A 22878-nucleotide genomic window follows, 5' to 3' on the forward strand; every position below is an offset into this window, starting at 1 on the left:
TTTAAACCCACATATGGAAAGGCAAGGGCAGCAGACACATGGTAACACCACCATTTGGAAGTTCCCCTCCAAGTGGTCCACCATCCTGGCTTTGAAATACATCATGGTGATGTCAAAAGCATGGAACTCCCTCCCGAGCAGCATTGTGGGTGAACCTACACCAGATGGACTGAGCGATTTAAGAAACCACCACCTTCCAGAGGGCAATTAGGGATGGGCAATAAATGCTGGCCTAGCCAGCAATGTCCATATTCAAGAATGAATAATTAAAACTAAAATCACCTCCTGAAAGCCACCCAGTTAACCCTGTTGGGTTTTCCTGTGGCCTCCTTGAGGGTGGGGGTTGGGGTTTCACTCGTTGATAGGCATTCAGTCCAGAAAGAGCAACCTAGCAGCAGGAAGGGCAGGGAAGGTGGCTTTGCCTCTGACCTTTGCCCATCCCCTCTACGGCAACCCCATCCAGCCCCACTGACCAAAATTCAAGGATCTAATATCACTCCTTGGGTTGGGTCTTGAAGCATTACTGACAGAAACCCGATTGGCCAGCAGCTCTCAGCGTTGGGATTCCCAATGGGAGTTGATTGTTTGGAAGGGCCCACGCTAGTCAGTTTGCACTTAAATTGCATTGGGCCTCCTCCACAGAAGCGATGTGGGGCACTGCAAGCACTAAATCCTAGCCATGGTCTCCCTCTGAGCCTGTTCATCTCCCGCTTTTCTTTCCCATCTAATTTTGGCCCTGTTTTTGGTCAGTTTAACCGGAAAGTATAAAGTGGTGTTTTCTCAAATAAATAAATAAAAGAACATTTCAGCAACCTTCCCGCATCTGTTATTCTTCTATTTGACACTCGCACTCTTTTGCGGTGCATCCTCCTGAACAAGTGATGCAGGTTAAATAGATCACAATACTCAGCATCCCAAAACTTCTCACGTAGGGCAGCAACTCAGCTCATGTAGGACATCAATTTATGTACTTTTGCCAATCTAAGTAAACTGTGCCAATACCAATCTCTACACTGGGGAGATCAAAGAAAGATTTGGATGACTACTTTTTTTGAACTACCGTCATCCTGCCCTAAAGTGTGATTCTAGTTTTTTGTTTGGGGGTGGGGGGGGTGTTGCATGGTAGAGACAGACGTAACAGATTTAATCAGAATGGAATACCTGCACTGCCACTGGATACAATTAGAATTTGGTGGCCACCAGTCAGACAAACTATATGTGCAAATGTGCAAGTGCTGGCAGACTCAACCTTTCTGGGTCTGGGAACAAGGAGACAGTGTTTTTCCAGTGAGGGCAAGAGTCCAACCAATAGCAGTTAGAAATATTTACATCAGTAAGATTAAGTTCTGCTGAAGATCAGATTTATTTTAGACAGTGAGCACCATGAGATGGGAACCTCTGTGACCATTGGAATCATTGGTGCCTTAATCAGGCCTACTCGCTGTGGCGACTGAATCTGCCTCCATTAATAATAATAATAACTTATTGTCACAAGTAGGCTTCAATTAAGTTATTGTGAAAAGCCCCTGGTCGCCACATTCCGGTGCCTGTTCGGGGAGGCCGGTACAGGAATTGAACCCGCGCTGCTGGCCTTGTTCTGCATTACAAGCTGTTTAGCCCACTGTGCTAAGCTAGCCCTTGAATATTTGGAAACCAAATCGTTAGACAATCTGTAAACAACAAACCATCTGGATGCCAAGTTATTATCAATGGAATCAACAGGAGAAAGAAGGGATGAAGAGATGTGGTGCAACGGTGAATTCGAGATAGCTGATAAAGCTGGGGCCAAATTATTTTCCAACTTCTAATTCAGATATAAGCAGCAAAAGCAAATCAGAACTCTCCTGTTTCGATTGACAATCAGAACGCTCCTGTTTAGATTGACATTGATTTCATCACTGGAATTTAGCCATTTGTCTTTGGCATTCTAATAATTTTGGCTAATACTCACACAAAGGGAGGTAGAAACAAGATACTGAAAAAGGCAGCGAAAAAAAAAGTCACTAGCACAAAATTCTTCTCCCTTGATGCATGTGGCATTGGGAAAGATTGCCTGACTGAATGTTTTAGATTGTACCTTTCGCAATGAACAGGGAGTAATGTCTCTACACAACATATCAATCTCAGAAAAGAAATATGGAAGATTTACTGGGCTGACTGTAATACTGTCTGATGACCTCTCCAATCACACATCTGTATGCCCCCACCCATGAAAATATTAATAACTTTAGTCCCAGATTCTTTGACAATTTGTCCGACTGCTGTCCCAAAGCCTGTGAGTGATAGCAACGTGGATGCCTCTAAATATATACGGACAACAACATAATTGTACATCTCTCATTTGCTGTTGGCTTCTCCAATTCAGTCACCTCTCTACAGCATTTGATTAGAGCCTTACTAGTTATAGATAAAGGTAAAATTGTCATAGTCTCAGATGACCATAGGCTGTTTTCCCCTTTTGAGGGGGGAGAAGCTGACTGGTGGTGGTTTCACCTGAGGATGACCACACCTCAGGTGAGGGGCAAAATTGAGAAGGCGGGGCCTTCACGAATAACCACAGCCAGTACGGGAATTGAACCCGCACTGTTCGCCTCGCTCTGCATCATGAACCAGCTGTCTAGCCAAGTGAGATAGATTCAAGGACACAAAAACTTGGCATAATTATACAGTCGGAGGCTAGCTAATATTTAACCTTGCGGGGGAACCACAGCAGTAAATTCCGTCACTTATACTTTATTTGTTTAGATCCCTTTAGGAAGAATTTATTTGAGACACATTTACATACTGAGCTTCAAAGAAAATAACTTGCATGAATTATTTGCCTTCTCCCCCCCCAAAAAAAACAATATTTACCATTGTCTGATTCTTCACTGTGAATAAGAGAGGTAGAGTGTTTTTCTATTCCAGCCACAAACACATCTCTCTGCTTACGAGCCTCACTGCAGGTTTGGTCTGGGTGCCAAAGTTGTTTACAGTGGTAACAGAATTCAGTCGCACAGCCTGACCGCTCACATGTCAGCTTTGGGCAAGTTGCACAACCACTGGCAATTACTCCATAACTGTAGAGAGTCCGAGTTCACAAAACATCAGTTCCAAATTGTCAGAGACAACAAGCCCAGTGTGGAGATGAGATGTGGTACATATTATCATTCACCATCTGAATATCCCCAAAACACAAGCAATACACAAATGGGTAAACTCCAGCAGTTTGTTGACCAATCTGTTGTTATGCAGCAAAGAGCCAGTCCGGCCTACAAAATAAAGCTCAGAAGCATTTAAGTTTTGTTACATGAATTACTTTGCCAGGAGCTAGCACTGCTAAAACATTAGTGTTGAAAGATGCCTGAACAGGAAGGCTTCTGTAAGGTACTTTCAGATATTAATTCGCAACTTGAGATGGTTTCTTTAACATAAGCAATTAGGTTTGCTACAAACATCACTGTCAGATACAATGAGATTATTGAATTGCTTCAACACTGAACTGGCCTGAACAGAATGCAGGAAATCCCTGTTGTTGTATTTTAAACCTAACCACATTAAAAAATGGCTCGCTGGATCTTTGTTTTCAATAAGTAAGTGAATGTTGCTGGCAATCACCAACAAAATTGCAATATTGTATATTATAGAATTTGCTGCTCATGACGGTGGTGAAAGCAAAGACAATCAATGATTTCAAAAAGAAATTGGAAGGACACTTGAAGGAAAAAGTTTACTCAAGAAAATTGTTGGGATCTGGCATGCAATACCAGAGAGTGTGATGGGAGAAGATTCTATAATCATGGTTTTCAAAAGGGAATTTGATGAGCACCGGAATAGAAATGTGCAGGGCTACAGGGAAAGTCAAAGAGGGGGAATTATGTGGGACTAGCTGTGGCACGGACATGACAGACCAACCTGCCTCCTAATGTGCTGGGAATCATTCTATGAATTCAAAAGGATCCTTGCCTATTTATTCTTAGATGGCATGGATTAGTTAGCGGTGAGAGATGCCATTCAAAATAAGTCTGCTCAACAAAGATCGGTTTACTTTGCTTAACCAATAAGATGTTTTAGCGGTTCACTGGATTATGCACAAAAACACTCTACATCAGGACTTGTATTTATTCATTGTAATTTCCTGAAATATTAGATTAATGACCCATCCAAAGTAAACACGAGAATCCAACGCTCCATTATATGATTGTGCACATGACATATGGATAGTTAGTACTCTAGCTTTAAATGGTTTGAAAACAGGCGCCTGTTTTGATGTTGTGATACTATGACTAACAAGGTCAGATGGAACGTTGAAGAATGAACTAATTGGTACATAGCTAAAGCCACATGAGCTCCAACAGAAGACAGACAAGAATTTGAAAAGAAGTTGTGCCTTACATTTCCCAAGCTCAAAATCTAATGGTCAAATGTGTCAGAATTATTTTTATAAAGTACTAATTTGCACGTTGGATTTTTGTTTTGTGCACTGCACCTAAAGGTATGATTGCCCTAAAGTTCCCGTTGGGAAATTAAGTATTTAAGGAGGTTCCATCAGTGAGTTTAGGCATTTAAAAAATGAATTATGTTCAGTAGCTAGATACAAAGATGTCCTAACAAGGGCTGTTATACTGCAGAAAGATCTATTATGGAGCTTGAATGGACTGTAATAAATTAATTAGTTAGTATAGCTCGATTCCATGGAGGTCCAGTGTAATATGCAGAAACAAAAAGGTGAAATTTAAGTTAAACGTATTTTTAAAAATTCTTTCACGGAAATAATCTTCCTACTGACAAGAATAACTATAATTATTCCAAACTCAATTGCACACGTGTACTCAAAATATTAATTGCATTAAGTGTTACATGGAAATGAAATGAAAAATGAAAATCGCTAATTGCCACGAGTAGGCTTCAAATGAAGTTACTGTGAAAAGCCCCTAGTCGCCACATTCCGGCGCCTGTTCGGGGAGGCTGTTACGGGAATCGAACCGTGCTGTTGGCCTGCTTGGTCTGCTTTCAAAGCCAGCGATTTAGCCCTGTGCTAAACAGCCCCTATGATGACTGCAGCGAGTGACCCATTATTACCCTACCACAAAGCCCAAACACTATTGTTGTATTGCAATACCTACTTTATTTTTGGTAACAGACAAATGTGGGAGATCTTTAACAAACAGTGCTCGAGCTCAATTCACAATCTGGCTATGAAGGACAATTTTAGCCTGAAGCTTGAGGGTCAGGACCGGTAGGTAAGAGAGATATTCTTTTGTATTTTCATATTGTGTAGTTAGCGCGGAAGGTTTTGGTGAAGTGATGTGGCCCACAGAGTCTCCAGGAGGAATATACATGTAAAATGTGTCAGAAGAATGATGAGATGAAGCATTAGCTGAATATATTCTGTAGTATACCAAGGATGAAATATTCCAAGAATGTATGCTTATCACCTCAGTGGGGAGCAGAAGTATGATAGCCTATCCATGAAGAAAATGAATATTAAATAGGAGAGCCAGCCCAAGGGACCAGAATTTAAAATTTTCCAATGGGTATACTGTACATGATGTCCAGGAGGTCAAGAAGATAGCAAGCGCATAGAAGAGCAGTCATTTTATTTTTTAAATTTAAAGTACCTTTTTTTCCACCCGGGTCCTCAGAGCCGTGAAGCAGCATTGCTAATCGCTGCGCCGCTCGGCCTCAGAAGCAACACGATTGACTGCTATTCATTTTAGTAAGAAGAATGCAGGGATGCAATATAAAATAGAGTACAATTCTAAAGGGATTGAAGGAGCAGAGAGACCTGGATGCATATGTGCAGACATCATTGAAGGTAAATCACTGATTCTCAGCTGGCTGGCAAGGGACAAACTTTGAATACTGTTAAGAGAAATACACAATAATTGGAATTTGTGGGGCACAGCTCAGTGATAAGAAATTGCACCCTCTCCATCGTTCGAGTCAGAAATTTATGCATTCTTCCAGCCCCACTCCTGAGACTCGAGTCAGTACTTAGAGGGCACAGCAGTATGAGAGGGTGGGAGAGCATTTAATTAAACATATGGACTTCTGGGCTTTATAAATAGAGTGCAGAGTACAAAAGCAGGGATATCAAACCTCCATAAAACACTGATTTGATTTAACTGGAGGATTGTGTCCAGTTTTGGGCATCAAACTTCAGGAAAGATGTGAAGGATTAGAGAGGATGCAGAAAGGATTCCAACTATTGGTTCCATGGATGAGGATATTTAGTTACGTAGAAAGATTGGAGAAGTAAAACTGCTCTCCTTGGAGAAGAGATTTAAATAAGCTAATATGCCTTCTTCCACTACAACTTCCTGGCAGCACGTTCCGTGAAAATCTTAACCCGCACAACTCCCTTAAACTTTCCCCCTCTCACCTTGAACCTGTGCCCCCTTTGTAATTAACACTTCCACCCTTGGAAAAAGCCTCCGACTGTCCACCCTGTCTATGCCTCTCATAATTTGTAGGTCTCGAAAAAATACAGGGGAATGGCACCAGGTGAATTGGTCCTTCTGTGCGCTAACCATTCTGTGGTTCAAAAGTATCTTGAGTGAAGGAGTAACAGCTAAGAGAAAAACAAATCAAGTGATAGTTGTGGAGCCCACCGCAGTTTGGGACCAGCTTGCCTTTTTTGCAGCTGCAACCAGAGTCCCAATGGAGTGGGTGGAAAAACCTTTGGGAAAAAAAAAAGAGGTCATTCGGTCAGAAGTTGCATCCCATGAATCAGAGAAAAACATTGGACAGGAAGCCTGTACGGTTCAGGATGGTGAGCAGGGATACTAGTGCAATATTGAGGGGGGGGGGGGGGGCTTCAACAATATGGAGATCACTTTTGAGGGGCTTTAAATATCAAGAAATGTATAGCATATAACAAAGACCCCTTTACATAGAACAGTACAGCACAGAACAGGCCCTTCGGCCCTCAATGTTGTGCCGAGCCATGATCACCCTACTCAAACCCACATATCCACCCTATACCCGTAACCCAACAACCCCCCCCTTAACCTTACTTTTATTAGGACACTACGGGCAATTTTAGCATGGCCAATCCACCTAACCCGCACATCTTTGGACTGTGGGAGGAAACCGGAGCACCCGGAGGAAACCCACGCACACAGGGGGAGGACGTGCAGACTCCACACAGACAGTGACCCAGCCGGGAATCGAACCTGGGACCCTGGAGCTGTGAAGCATTTATGCTAACCACCAAGCTACCCTGCTGCCCCTACCTAACCAGCTCTGTATGGAAAAATACAATACCACAATACTCTGTACTTGCTACTAGATAATGAATTAAAGGAGGTCAGCAGTACAAAGTAGAAAAGAAAATGAGGAATAAGCTTTAATGTTAAAATAGAGAAAGCAAACCGTCAAAATGAGGATTCACTATAGACTTAATGTTAGACAAAGTGCAGAGGCATGCAAAAGGATTTTGCCTGGATAAATTGGACAAAAAAGAATTCATTCATAAAATAGAGTAACAGTGAAAAATATTTGAGCATCATAAGAGATCTGGGAGCATTTCAATAGGAGGGGAAAAATTGGTGGTCAGGCTCTGCGAGTGAACATATTTAGAAATAAAGCACTATGCAAAATTAGAACTTGCAACACAACAGAGTCAAAAGAAACACTAATCTAGAAATGGAAACAAAAAGGGGAAAGCACCAAGAAGCAAGACATAACAAGCTTCATAAGCAACATAAAGGAAAGACCAATATTTTGTGGATGAGTAAAAGCAATTAGGGAGAGGTGGGACTGGTCAAAAACAAGCACGGCAAAATTGTGACAGCAGGTAGGAATGCAAGATTTTGGTAATTCTAATAATTTTTAGAATCAGTGATATCTATGGATTATGTTCTTCAAAACAGTTTAAAATTAAAATGGTCAAATGGAATTAAGGTGGTTAGGAAACAGTAAAGCAGTCGTTTGGGGAGAAATAAAATTGTTTTATTGTTTTATGATGGAGTTACTTTGAATCTTGAGCTGAAGCTGTCTTCATGGCTACAGTAAAATTAGGTGTTTGTTTTCAAATCAGTTTGAAGGAATATCTAAAAGAAGCATGAACTTAAGATGACAGTATGTTTAAACAAAACCTGCATTGCTTTGATTGATCTGCACCAGAGAAGAAAACTTTATTCTCTGATATTATAATAGGAGTTCCTCAGTGTAGTGTCCTAGGCCCAACCATCTTCAGCTGCTTCATCAATGGCCTTTCTTCCATCATAACATCAGAAGTGGGGATGTTCACTGATGACTGCACAATGTTCACCATGCGCGACTCCTCAGATAGTGAAGCAGTCCATGTCCAAATGCAGCAAGACCTGGACAATATCCAGGCTTAGGCTCAAAACTGGCAAGTAACAATCACGCCACACAAGTGACAGGCAATGACCATCTCGAACAAGACAGGATCTAACCATCGCCTCCTGACATTCAATGGCATTACCATCACTGAAACCCCACTATCAACATCTGGGGGTTACCATTGACCAGAAACTGAACTGGACTAGCCAAATAAATACTGTGGCTACCAGAGCAGGTCAAAGACAACTCACCTCCTGACTCCCCAAAGCCTGTCCACCCCATCTACAAGGCAAAAGTGAGGGAGAGTAATGGAATATTCTTCATTTGCCTGGATGGGTGCAGCTCCAACAACACTTTGACACCATCCAGGACAAAGCAGTCTGCTCGATTGCAACCTTTTTCCACAAATATTCAACTACTCCACTCCAATGAACAGTGGCAGCCAAGTGTACCATCTACAAGATGCATTGCAAGAACTCAGCAAGGTTCCTCAGGCAGCACCTTCCAAACCCAAGAACACTACCATCTAGAAGGCCAAGAGCAGCACATACCTGGGAACCCCACCACATGGGGGTATTAAAGATATTAACAGGGAAAGACAGGGTAAAGATAAATTATTTCCACTGGTTGGAGATTCTAAAACTAGGGGGCATGGTCTAAAAATAGGGCAAGATCGTTCAGGAGAGATATTAGGAAGCACATCTTCACTCAAAGGGTGGCAGAGGTTGGAACTCTCTCCCACAAACAGCAGTTGAAGCTAGATCATTTGTTAATTTTAAATCTGAGATATAGGTTTTTATTAAGCAAAGATATGGGCCAAAGGCAGGTACATGGAGTCAGGTCACAGATCAGCCATGATCGCATTGAATGGCTCGCAAAGCTGAATGGCCTACTCCTGTTCCTTCCCCTCCAAATCACTCACCATCCTGACTGGGAAATATATTCCTGTTCGGGGTAGCACGGTGGCGCAGTGGGTTAGCCCTACAGCCTCACGGCGCCGAGGTCCCAGGTTCGATCCCGGCTCTGGGTCACTGTCCGTGTGGAGTTTGCACATTCTCCCCGTGTTTGCGTGGGTCTCGCCCCCACAACCCAAAGATGTGCAGGCTAGGTGGATTGGCAATGCTAAATTTCCCCTTAATTGGAAAAAATTAATTGGGTACACTAAATTTAAAAAAATATATATATTGCTGTTCTTTCACTGCTGCTAAATCCTGGAATTATCTCCCTAACAGCACTGGGAGTGTACCTACACCTCAGGGACTGCAGCAGGTTCAGGTAGGAAGTTCAAGGGCAACTAGTGATAAATAATAAATTCTAGCGTATCCAGCAACACCCATATCCCTTAACTGGATTTTTAAAAAATGGCATAGTGGTTAGCATCAATGCTTCACAGCTCCAGGGTCCCAGGTTCGGTTCCCAGCTGGGTCACTGTCTGTGCGGAGTCTGCACGTCCTCCCCGTGTGTGCGTGGGTTTCCTCCGGGTGCTCCGGTTTCCTCCCACAGTCCAAAGATGTGCGGGTTAGGTGGATTGGCCATGCTAAATTGCCCGTAGTGTCCTAAAAAGTAAGGTTAAGGGGAAGTTGTTGGGTTGCGGGTATAGGGTGGATATGTGAGTTTGAGTAGGGTGATCATTGCTCGGCACAACATCGAGGGCCGAAGGGCCTGTTCTGTGCTGTACTGTTCTAAAAAAAAAACTGTTGATTTTAATGGCTTTAGAGTGGGGCTTGGCTTAAGATACGCTGATAAAAGAAAGTGATTTTATGGCTTTTCTGTATCTGTCCATTGTTGTGATGAAATGTAAACTTCTGGAGTTTCCAGAACTGAGCAGGGGTTGCAAAGATGGGGTGACACAAGGCGATTTGCATTCTATAGCCAATAGGAGTAGTAAATCTGGACCATGTTTAAAAAAGGGAGGGGATAAAAGTTGATAAATCATAGTTCTTGTTGGCTCAATGATACCATGGCTTCTGGGCTTTCATTCTTCTGGACACTGTTTTAACATCACTTCAAAGACAAAGAAGAGAAAGATTGTATGTGCTGACAACTCCAAGAATTCCTGGGATCTTGAGAGATGAGAAACGTCACTGTTGTTTTCACTGCCTTCTGTTAAGTATGTGTAAATTCCTGGTTGATAAATTCTACTTGATTCATGAACATGAGTTATTTGTACCTTGTAGGTCAAGCACAAATGAGGACCTTAGTGTTAGAAATGTAAAATTCTGCCCCAAGAGGTTTTTAAAAAAAAATTAGAAGGGTTTGATACCTGAAAACCCTAAATCATATTGGAAACTGGCAGAGCTATTTAATGAATAGCATGCCTCGGTATTTACAGAACATAATGAACTAAGTGTTCAAAGATTTTTGGATGAGGAAAGAAAAGAACAAGCAATGTCAAAAAGGATATGGAGAATTTTTCCACAGTTCTGATGAATGGTTACCCACCTGAATCGGCAACTGTTTTTCTCTACAGGTGCTACCTGACCTGCTGAATACTTCCAGCATTTTCGGTTTTTAATTCAGCATCTGTAGCATTTTATCTTTCAATAAGGACATTGTTTCTTAGGATACTGAAAATTCCCAAGTAAATTGTCCGAATCCCAGAACACACAAGATAATGAGGGGGCAGCAGAAGGGTTTTTCAAATTGTCACCATTTACCAAATTTGGTTGTTATTGCGGATGCAAAGCATGGACTGGCAATGTTACACCTCTATTCCAGAAGGGAGCAATGATAAGCCAGGCAATCAGTTGGCTCATGTCAGCATAGGAGAATTATGAGAGATCACAACTGGAAATAAGTAAATACCCAGAAGGGCAAAAATTGGTTAGAGATAGCTGACTCGGATTTGCCAAGAACAGGTCAAGTTTTACTGAACCATACAGTCAATGTAAAAAAACTAGGCTGATGGAGGGGGAAGGGGTAATTGTAATTCATATGGACTTTCAGGAGCTGTTGATAAATCTGAGAAATTGGATGATGGAATTAAGGCTTCCACGGCATAAAGGAACATGTGGTGAAGTGAATAGATATTGCCTAAATGCAAACAGAAAAGGTTTTGTGTGACCAGAAGGCCCTCAGACAGTGCTAGTGAGGTGCATCAGGGACTAGCACTATGCTAGGATATATAATCTGCACTTAGATATAAAAGAAAGTAGTATAAAAATCTCATGACAATAACAAACTAGGAAAAGCAGAAAACTTTCAAGAACTATCTAGGAGCCTACAGGAGGACTTGAACATGGGAGCGGATAACATCATTTAATCCAGAAAACAGTGATGCAATGCATTTTGGGAAGAATAGTGACTAATAGAGTGGGGAAGCAAAGGAAACTGAATGTGTACATGCATTAATCTTTACAGGTGGGTGGACGGAAGAGAAACAACTGGAATTTATATCAAGAGGATTGAATGCAGCAGTTAAAAAGTACAATATGACTAATCACATCTGACATACTGCAAACATTAGGAAGGCGCAACAGCCCTCCCGAGTGCAATACAGATTTTGGTGCCAGAAATGAGGGTTCCAAACTGGAGAAATGTTAGAAAAACTACAGCTGTATTCCCCAAAACCAAGAGAGTGAGGGAGAACTTGATGGAAGTGTTCGAAATGAAAAAGGAATGGGTTGATTAAACACAAACTAACTATTTCCATTGGTAGATGAATCAAGGACAAGAGTTCATAATTAAAAGATAAGCTCTAGGTTAGAAAACATTTGCAGAATATAGAATGCTGTACCAGGAGGGGGGATTGAATGTTAAATTGAATACAACACTTAAAATGACACTGGGTAATTCAGAAATACAAATGGCTTTGTAGGAAAACTATAAAGCATAAAAATCAGCATCCAAAGGATTGTAAATACAGCAGAAGCAAGGAGGGCCAAGTTGCCACATTCTATACTGCAAAACATTTGCAGTTTCAATATATAGGGTGGTATCTCTTAAGAAGAAACTGTACATGAAAACTGTTCCAAAGGCCTAGCTATTCATGATATTACCATGGCAAATTGCAGCATGATCCTATGCCTGTCCATATTGTAATTCAGCCTCTGCGATGCAAGGCTCTATTCAATGCTGTTAATAAACTGACCGACTTGAAAAAAGGTTGCCCCTACAAAAGGTAGTTTTAAGAGATTTATATTTTTACTGGTCCTAGAAGGGCAAAACCTAAAGTTTGATTCATGCAATGGTGTTTGATTCTATTGTTCTATTGTGCTTAAAGGGTCAACAGTGTGAAGAATAAATAGAACTAGCAGGCCCTTGTAAGGATATAAAAAAGCTTTTAAGTTTTACTTTTAGCTGCATTTGTTGGCAGTTGGAGACATGATCTTGGGACATGAGCATGTCTGCCAGAAGAAAGACTCGACAGGACAGGAGCTGCAAAGAGTAGGCTTCTTAAAGTTACAGTCCAGATAACGAGGGAATTGGGACAGAAAGAATATTTAAGAGACTGGAGTGAAGTGAACAGAGGCCAAGGTATTATTCAGAAGAATTCAAGCAAGAGTAAACAAAGTGTTCGGAGTTAAAGTGACAATTGCAGTAATCAGATTTAAAGTGGCACAGCAGCCTTCAAAGGTAAAACAAATGTCTGATACCATTTTAAGACAGTTTGGGAACGAGAGTTAATGCAATTGTGAGTAGTTTGCACAGTAGTCAAGAACAAGACAAGGAAATCCTAAGGGCTTGGTGTGAAATCCTGGACTGGATTCGCTATTAAAAGTGGAATGCAAGCTTGGTTTTTAAAAAGTGCAATTTGGAAAACCTGATCTGGATTTCAGAATACAAACCACTAGAACATAGAACATAGAACAGTACAGCACAGAACAGGCCCTTCGGCCCTCAATGTTGTGCCGAGCCATGATCACCCTACTCAAACCCACGTATCCACCCTATACCCGTAACCCAACAACCTCCCCTTAACCCTACTTTTTATTAGGACACTACGGGCAATTTAGCATGGCCAATCCACCTAACCCGCACATCTTTGGACTGTGGGAGGAAACCGGAGCACCCGGAGAAAACCCACGCACACAGGGGGAGGACGTGCAGACTCCACACAGACAGTGACCCAGCCGGGAATCGAACCTGGGACCCTGGAGCTGTGAAGCATTTATGCTAACCACCATGCTACCCTGCTGCCACTAGTGGAAAGCATAATCATGTGAGAAGATTTGAAAGCTTGTTTTTGGGAGTAGAGTTTGGAAACTCTCCTGTGACAATCATCTGGGTAGATTCTGAAGACACCCACAAACATTCACTTGGGGTTCAGAATGGAGTGTGTATTTGTGTGCTTAAAAGGGGTTTTGTGCTAATGAGACCATTGTAGATTAAGATGTACTCTGTAATCCATGTTAATCCTGAAGCCGGTGTAATTGTTAAAATGGGGGAGGGGGGGGGGGGAAGAGAGAGAATAAAGGTGTACTGTACCATAATCCAATTTTTTCATGTTTAATAAATGGGTTTTTTCTTGTTAAAACAAATTAGCAGCCCTGCGACTCAATTCCTCCACGTTTTATGCAAAAAATGGTGAATGTCTTTTGAGCCAGGGTTCCATTCTGGGATTTCCCACCCAGTTATATGAACTGGGGTCAAAATACCACCACCACCGACCCCCCCCCCCCCCCCCCACATCGATATTAACTGTGGGCGGCCTTAGCAAGCGGATTAAGACTTTCTCCCCTTTAACGGGACAAATCCAGTACTCGAGAGCTGCTAACCCTCCTTCAATCCTGCTTTTTCACCAGACTTGTTGAGTTGCCTGCCCACTCTCGTCTGCCTTCCTCTTTATGGCATGGGCAGCATATCAACGGGTCAATTAGCTTGTTAACAAGCTTAGTTACCTTTTATTGACTTTTTCCTAAATGGTGGTCAGGCTGACGATTTTGACGCCCGCCTGGCATCTGTAATATGGAAAGCCAGTGTGTTCTCATCAGGTTCATGGCCCAATGTCATTACACTGAATTTTATGCCTGTGTATGAAAGCAGCAGTCCTCTTTTCCACACATAAAAGCGCCTATAACTACATGGTACATAGAACATACAGTGCAGAAGGAGACCATTCGGCCCATCGAGTCTGCACCAACCCACTTAAGCCCTCACTTCCACCCTATCCCTGTAACCCAAAAACCCCTCTGAACCTTTTTGGTCACTAAGGGCAATTTATCATGGCCAATCCACCTAACCTGCACATCTTTGGAATGTGGGAGGAAACCAGAGCACCCGGAGGAAACCCACGCAGACACGGGGAGAACGTGCAGACAGTGACCCAGCAGGGAATCCAACCGGGGACCCTGGAGCTGTGAAGCCACAGGGCTAGTCACTTGCACTACCGTGCAGGGGGCATAATCTCAGGATAAGGGGTTGGGCCTTTAGGATGGGGATCAGGAGAAATTTCCTCACTCAAAAAGGTGGTGAATTTGTGAAATACTTGGCCTCCAAGATGGAAATGTCCAGTTGATGAATATATTCAAGCCTGAGAATGATTATTTGTTGGATCAAAGGGAATCAACGGACATAGGGATCTGGTCGAAAATCAGGCATGATTTTTATCAATGCAGCATAGACTTGAGGGCCCTACTCCTGTTCATATTTCTATTATTTTCTTACTTCACATTTGTATTCAGTCTATTATTAACAGCACCAATAATTTTACTCTATTAACCCGCCCGGTCATAGTTATCTGCCACTTGTAGGTGAAAATCATGCATAAAAGTGGATTGGACTTGCATAATCAATTTTGCTCTTTCTGCACCCCACAACCCCCCCCCCCCCCCCCCCCCACTAACCACCACTTCTCATATTTTATTAAATTTAAAGTACCCAATTCATTTTTTCCAATTAAGGGGCAATTTAGCATGGCCAATCCACCTAGCTTGCACATTTTTTGGGTTGTGGGGGCGAAACCCACACAAACACAGGGAGAATGTGCAAAGTTCACACAGACAGTGACCCAGAGCCGGGATCGAACTTGGGACCTCGGCGCTGTGAGGCCGCAGGGCTAACCCATTGCGCCACCGTGCTGCCCAGGCACCACCATTTATACAGTAATTAGGTGGAGGAAACGTAACCCATATATTCAAAAGGAATCAAATCGATTATAATGCAGGACATACCTACAATCAGGTGCAGGGCACCATCGGGCATCTGGATCAGATGCAAGATACCTTCGCAGCATGAACTCCTCATACTTTTCCATCAAAGTACTATTGTTGAGAATCATACGGATGTCTGAAGGATGAAACAACTCAGAACATTCTGGACAGGCGACATTGACTCTACTCTCTGTAATTTCAATTTTCAAATATTGTTGCAAGCAGTCCAGGCAAGAACGATGATGACAAGAAATGATCTCTGGGAACTGGGATCGAGGCTGGCTCAGAAGGCAGAGTGGACACTCCAGGGTGCCCAATAACTGTTCGTTACTGGACGATTGTGTTGTCCTGTTGGTGGAGGACACCTTCTTCTCATCGTCATTTTCCATTTTTGTATGTACTCCCTCAATTGTGACTGTGGACATCTCCAGTTTTGATTTCGATTTAGGTTTCCTGCTGAAGAGGCTGAAGAATTGGAGCTGTCGGTGTTTATTTGGTCTCTTCATGACTTTAAATATATTATAAAGTTACAAAGATGGCCAAGGTTACTCCACTTAATGGTTTTCCAAAGTGGTTGACCACATCTACCAATTTTGGAAATAAACAGCAACTGATCATTGAAAGACAAAATGATCCTTACAAGGATACACTGCAAAAAAAACCAAACATGGCAAGGTTCTTTTTCCACTTAGAAAATCCAAGTTGTTCGTAAATATAATTAGTAATACTGAAATAACCAGTGTTTTGTAGAGCTTACATGAAGCATGAATCACAACACTGATTTTTAAATGGCATAGCACAGAATGGATACACGTAGTAAGTCGAGATAGTAAGTAGTCCCAGAATTGAACAGCAGTGCATGTTGGATGTTAGGCCATGTCACCTTACAATATTCATTGCTTTGTCCATTTTTGTCGCCAAGCCTAGAAAACATTGAAAGTAAAAGAAGGGAAATCAATGACAAAAATTGTTGCATCACAAAAATGTTCAAATATCCCCAAATAATATTAAACCTGCCCATCCAGTAAATGTTATGATAGTTGACATAAAGCAACATCACATGTGAAAGTAGAAAACATCACCCAGAATAGTTACTTCTACTGATGCAAGTTTTCTAACTGAACACTAAGTACAATCTTCAATTGAAGATCACAATAGGCTTGAGGGCAAAGAGTAGCAATTTTGCAGCACTTGAGGTATCAAGTCTGCATAAAATGGAAGTAGTGATAAATCTCCACTTAAAAATCAATCTCACCTGTAAAATTGGAAATACCAGACACTAACCGACAATAGCAAAGTTACTTGATTCTTCATCTATTCATTCATGTTAAATATGATTATTGTTGTGCTCACACTAATCTTAAGCTGTTGATCGATCAGAAAATGAGATTGTTCAAAGTCTAGTTCCTTCATACACCTCTTTTCATTATGGCTTCACACAAGTCTGCCCCGTCTACACAATCAGATCTGAACTCTGCAGTTGAATTGGAGTCAGCCAGTATAGTGCACTAATGGCACATTTCCCCAATTATATCTGATCACTTTTAACGAAAGTACAAGAAATTGACTTCAGATTGCTGTACTATTTAAAGGGTTTGTGTAGTGTATAATATCAGAGGAGGAGTAGACCATTCTGCCCTTCAAGCCAGCTCTGTCATTCGATAAGATCATGACTGATCTGGTTGTGGTCTCAACTCTGCTGCTTTGTTGTCTGCGTTCCTGTCTGACTTGCTTGAACTGGAGCGGCACCAGAACTGAAGGGGCACCAATATCCTGGGTGGCAGGTTTGCTGGTGCTATTCGGGAAGGTAAAACTAGTGTGGCAGGGGGTGGAAACAGAAAAGCAGGCCAGTAAGTGTAGAAACTGGGAAAAAAAGTGAGACTGAGATAAACGTAGCGCAGAGTAAGAGCAGCAGAGGGAAGCCACAGGGCTCAGCGGGACTGTAGGTCTGGAGTGCATTTTCTTCAACGCAATAAGTATAACAGATAAAACAGATGAACCGAGAGCCTGGATTATGGCATGGAACTATGATGTAATTGCAATTACGGAGACATGGTTAAAGGAGGGACAGGACTGGCAGCTTAACGTTCCGGGATATCGTTGTTTTGGAGGTGGGGGAGTTGCATTGCTGATTAGGGAGCAGATCACAGCTGTGTTGAGGGAGGACACATTGCAGGGATCTTGCAGTGAGGCATTATGGTTCAGGAATAAGAAGGCTGAAATCAGGATTAAGAAGGGTGAAATCACAATGTTGGGAGTATATTATAGATCTCCCAGAAGCCCGCAGGAGACAGGGGAGCAGTTGTGTAGTCAGATACTGAAAAGGTGTAAAAGAGCAGGGTAGTTGTCATGAGCGATTTTAACTTCCCCCATGTTGACTGGGAATCCCTTACAGCCAGGGGCTTGGATGGTGAGCAATTTGCTAGTTGTGTCCAGGAGGGCTTTTTGATACAGAATGTTGACAATCCAACCAGGGAGGGGGCCATACTAAACTTGGTATTGGGGAATGGAGCCAGGACAGGTGATTGATGTTTCAGTGGCGAAATATTTTGTGCTTAGCAACCATAATGCCATAAGATTTTGCGTAGTCATGGATAGAGACAGGTGGCCTGTGAATGAGGGTGTTTAATTGAGCGAATGTCAATTACATCCAAATTAGACAGGAACTGGGGAATGTGGATTGGGAGCGGCTATTTGAGGGCAAATTCACATCTGGCATGTGAGATGCTTTTCAAGGTCAGTTGATTGAAGTGCAAGACAGGCATGTCCCCGCAAAAATGAAAGATAGAAATGGCAGGATTCGGGAACCATGGATAAGAAGGGAAATTGCAAGCTTAGTCAAAAGGAAAAAGGAAGCATACAATGGGTCTCGACATCTAAAAAACCCGAGGAGTACAGTGTAAGTAGGAAGGAACTTGAACATAGAATTAGGAGGGCTAAAAGGGGCCATGAAATGTCTTTAGCAAACATGGTTGAGGAGAATCCCAAGGCTTTTTATTCGTAAATGAGGAACAAGAGGGTAGCAAGAGAAAGAGTAAGCCCATTTAAGGACAATGGAGGGAAGTTCTGCGTGGAACGACAGGAAGTGGGTGAAATCCTAATGAGTACTTTGTATCGGTCTTCATCAGGGAGAAGGACACGAGGGATGTTGAGGTCAGGGATAGGTGCATGTACGCTCTTGAGAACGTAAATAAATCAAAGGAGGAAGTGTTGAGTGTCCTAAATTGCATTAAGATAGACAAGTCCCCAGGGCCGGGTGGGATCTATCCCAGGTTACTGCGTGAGGAAAGGGGAGAAATATCCGGGGCCTTACAGATATCTTCACATCCTCGTTGACCACAGGCAAGGTTCCAGAGGGCTGGAGAATAGCTAATGTTGTTCCCTTGTTTAAGAAAGGAAGCAAGGTCAATCCAGGAAATTATAGGCCGATGAGCCTGACATCAGTGGTGGGGAAGACAGCCGTTTGGACTAACGCTCTCAACGTCTATCCCTCTGACTATACTGCCCCCGACCACGTTTCTATTAAGGCTGCCGAACTTTAATGGTTTCCTGTACCACGGTGCTATGGTCAGTTTGCTCGTTGACCTTGCAGCTCTCGTTTTCACCCATGCAGACTGCAAGAACCTCAAACTTGTTGGAAAACTGCAAAGGCTCAGGCTCCTACACATCTACCTTCTGGGTCCCCATACCTGCCTCACTCACAGCCATGCCCTCATATCCCCAACCAAATCAGAAGACCCTATTCTAAGGGGTTTTACTGTCTCTTGGAACAAAGTATGTACATTGCAGCGTCCGCAGCTTGGCCTCCAGCTCAATTACTCTGAGCCTAAGCTCCTTCAGCCGCAGACATTACAGACGTGTTTGTCCTGATCTCACAGGTGCCCAGTAACTCCCACAATCTGCAGTCGCAACACATCACCTTGCCACCACGAATGAAATCTTTCAAGCATTAATAAATTATCTTTTTTGAAGGATAAACAAACAAAGCCAATACTCATGAGCCAATCACCTACCTGCTTCCCCGGTGATGTCACACATCATAGCACCCACTTTCTACACAGGTGAACGCAAGGAAGGCCAATGATGCAAATGACACCCAGTAACTATAATTTTTTCCTTCTCGATAGTAGTTTCCAACTAATATGAAACTTGCTGAAAAAGGAGACATGCCGAAGTTTTTCATCTTGCACAATCAGGACACTTCGCATGGCTGCCAATATAGGGGGAAACAACATTCTTGCTAGTGTCTTTTGAGTGCAAAAGCCAAAAGCTTCAACATGTCTCTTTTTTCCCCCCAATCAAAACTCAAGTTGTGTATTACCAAGTGACTAAAGATAAAGCTCCACTCCCTTATAAAGTCTTTTATAAACAAAGGGTCACAATCTGGGGTGAAGTTAAGATTTCTTTTAGCTTCCTTACTGAGACGTTCTTTGTTCTCAAAATATAGCACAAAAAACAATTAATTTTGTTTCATGCTCCAAAATTCCCCAATTGTTGTAACCGCAGTACAGTAAAAGAACAAAATCCACATACATTTGGTAAGATGCAAACAGACACTGAAATCCAAATACTGTTGTATAGGGCCAGACTGACCAAGGAACAAAACAGCCAAATATCTTATCCTGCCACCAGCTACAAGATACAAACAGTTCCTTGGAGTACCGAGTCAAAAGTATTCCCACACTAACCTGGCAAAGTTTAGAAAAGTAGCAAATATAACTATCCCAAATGCAAAGGTGCTCTTCTGCGATAGCTGAAGCTAGGCCCAATATGAAACTTTCCAGTTCCTCAATTCCTTAATTGTAAATGTGGACATATGAACAAGGGGCAGGAGTAGACAATTTGGCCCCTTGAGCTTCCTCCACCATTTAATATCATGGCTGATCTGAAATTAACCTCAAATCTGTATCCCACTTACCCCCGGTAAATTATAATGCAATATACATACCTACACGTGTGGGCTGGTGATGCCTTCCTGTTCTGCTAACAAGCCTAAAACCCAGTTTCATTCATAGCCTTCGTTTTTCCAAGGGATTTTCTGGCAATGCAGGTGCTTTTCCACTTTCTGGTTAGTCACTTCTTGATGCCTGGTTGGTGAGGAAAACAGCATATTCAGAATATAGAGCCCAAGCTTGCCCTCAACTACAGAACAATAATCGCTACAACTTACACTACAGTTGTCAGCAACTATGAACGATGAAGGGAGTATAAAAAATGTTCTTCTTCACAATAACATGGATTCTGACAGAGTCTTTTATACATTAAAATGTTTATTGACCTAAACCAAAAAATATCTGAATTGTCCACAATTTATAGTTGAGCGTTTTGCCCACAAGCAATGTCTACATAGGTAAAATGTTTTTGTGACGATCAAATGATTACATAAATCCGAAAAGATAATGTTCACATCTGCAGCTTCAAAAAACCCTGGTTAGACCCCACTTGAGTACTGGGAGCAGTTCTGGGAACCACACCTTAGGAAGGATATTTTGGCCTTGGAGGGAGTGCAAAAATGACACCTGGACTACAGGGTTTAAGTTTAGAGGAGAGATTACACAAATTAGGCCTGTTTTGACTAGAATTTGGAAGGTTATGGGGTGACCTGATCAAAGTATTTGAGATATTAACAGGGAAAGACAGGGTAGATAAAGATAACTGTTTCCACTTGTTGGAAATTCTAAAACTAAGGGGCATAGTCTAAAAATTAGGGCTACACCGTTCATGAGCGATGTTAAAAAGAATTTCTTCACTCAAACGGTGGTAGAGGATTGGAACTTTCTCCCACAAACAGCAGTCGAAGCTAGATCAGTTGCTAATTTTAAATCTGAGACAGATAGATTTTTATTAAGCAACGGTATTAAGAGATATGGGCCAAAGGCAGGTATATGGAGTTAGGACACAGATCAGCCATGATTCATTGAATGGCAGGATAGGCTCAAGGGGCTGAATGGCCTACTCCTGTTCCCAGGTTCCTGTGTAACTTGTTGGGAATGGGTGCTGGTGAAGAACTAGAATATACTGCGAAATACTTCCATCTGTAATAAAAAAACCTATTAGCCACATTGCAATGCCATCTTCCGCCTCAGACATTAGAACATGGATTGTTGTAAGGCACAAAAAATGTGAGAGTAAATGCCAAGACAGGACTTTGCAGAACTCATTGGCATTCACAGTTCAATCATCAATTGCGGCACTTAATATACTTGCTTTCAATTTAACATCCCTTCCAAAAACCCAAGGATGCTAAAGTAAAGAAAATGTTTTATTGATGAAACCACACAACCAAGAACAACGCATCATCGTATGCTTCAGTTAAAAAAATCTCACATTTAAAATTTTCCAAAAATAACTTCAAAAATATCTTAAAACAATTTATACAACTGGATAGATAGCAAGAGTACTTAAAATGGAACTGATCACAAATTAGGAAAGTTAAACAAAATGCACACTCTTCTCATTAAACAGGAAGAGATTAAATTTCTAAGAGCTGTCATTACCAAATCGCAGTGGCAAGCACAAGAACTGAAAGTCTGACATATTTGGACAGGAGTGCGGGCTACGAAAGCCTGACCAAAATCAAAGTACTGACCTACTCATACGATGCAAAATAAACTTTACTTAATGGGTCAGCACCATACTGTAATTCATCAAATTAACATGATTGAATTGGTATAACGTATGTATTCATTACAATGATTTGCTCACCTAATTTACCACCCACTGATGCAGACAATTAAGAGCTCTCCACAGTGGTGTAATCACCGCCACTTCCCCCCACTGTTGCAATACTACTGATACAAAAAATTGCATCATGCGTTTGTGTTTTTGCCATCAACTGCAGGCTCTTATTTAAACTTCTCTTGCAGCTGGCAATTTTTACAGGACCAATTGTAGAGATATCCTAATTGCAACAGGTGGTAATTGAATCCAATTTTCGACACCTGTGTGAAAAAAATAACCTGCTCAAGTTGTTGCTCAGACTTCTACTCATGCGGCTGCATTGAATCAACCGCAAGTATGTTAATTGTGAAGTTAGTTATCTAGCAATAGATACAGGAAAAAAGCAACATAATGGGCACAGAACATACTGTCCCCTTATAGTGCCACTGGACAAACTAACAAATAATTTTAAAACAATCTTTTATGTAATTTATTCCAGTGACAAAGCATTTTGTGAAGTTAAAAAAAAGTAGAATAAAATGTCAACCAAACTGCACTTGAATTTCCACCACTCTTTTTCTTCTGAAGCTCAGTACATTGCAACTTTGCAAAAAATTAGGTTATGAGAAATGGCTCGCACCTTATTTTCGACTAGATAAACCGTATCCATTATTCAAATGAGTCTTGGACTCATCTGACAATAGCACTTCCACAGTAGGCAGTCCAACATGACAAGTGCTGTACGGAAAGTGTGGCGGCCAATGTTAATGATCATGTGGAGACATAACTCAGCTGGCAGTTTTGCCGCACATATATTGGCAGAGGTTAATGGATG

General features: G+C 41.9%; 1 protein-coding gene across 10 annotated transcripts in view; it reads right to left on the reverse strand.

Annotated features, from left to right (window-relative positions):
* Positions 1-22878, reverse strand: part of si:ch211-278j3.3 (E3 ubiquitin-protein ligase RNF19A) — a 123951-nt gene that overhangs the window by 45109 nt on the left and 55964 nt on the right. For 8 of the 10 annotated variants that reach the window (XM_038799462.1, XM_038799458.1, XM_038799459.1 and 5 more), the window contains 3 exons: positions 20332-20470; positions 15405-16306; positions 2854-3059 (listed from right to left, as the gene is read on the reverse strand). In XM_038799462.1, coding sequence (XP_038655390.1) covers positions 2854-3059; positions 15405-15889 — 691 coding nt within the window. In that variant the 5' untranslated portion in view covers positions 15890-16306; positions 20332-20470. Of the gene's footprint in view, positions 1-2853; positions 3060-15404; positions 16307-20331; positions 20471-22088; positions 22325-22878 lie in introns of all 10 variants that reach the window. The other 2 variants (XM_038799457.1, XM_038799461.1) reach the window with 2 other exon arrangements.

The sequence above is a fragment of the Scyliorhinus canicula genome, chromosome 6 (assembly GCF_902713615.1).
Source record: "Scyliorhinus canicula chromosome 6, sScyCan1.1, whole genome shotgun sequence".
NCBI lineage: Eukaryota > Metazoa > Chordata > Chondrichthyes > Carcharhiniformes > Scyliorhinidae > Scyliorhinus > Scyliorhinus canicula.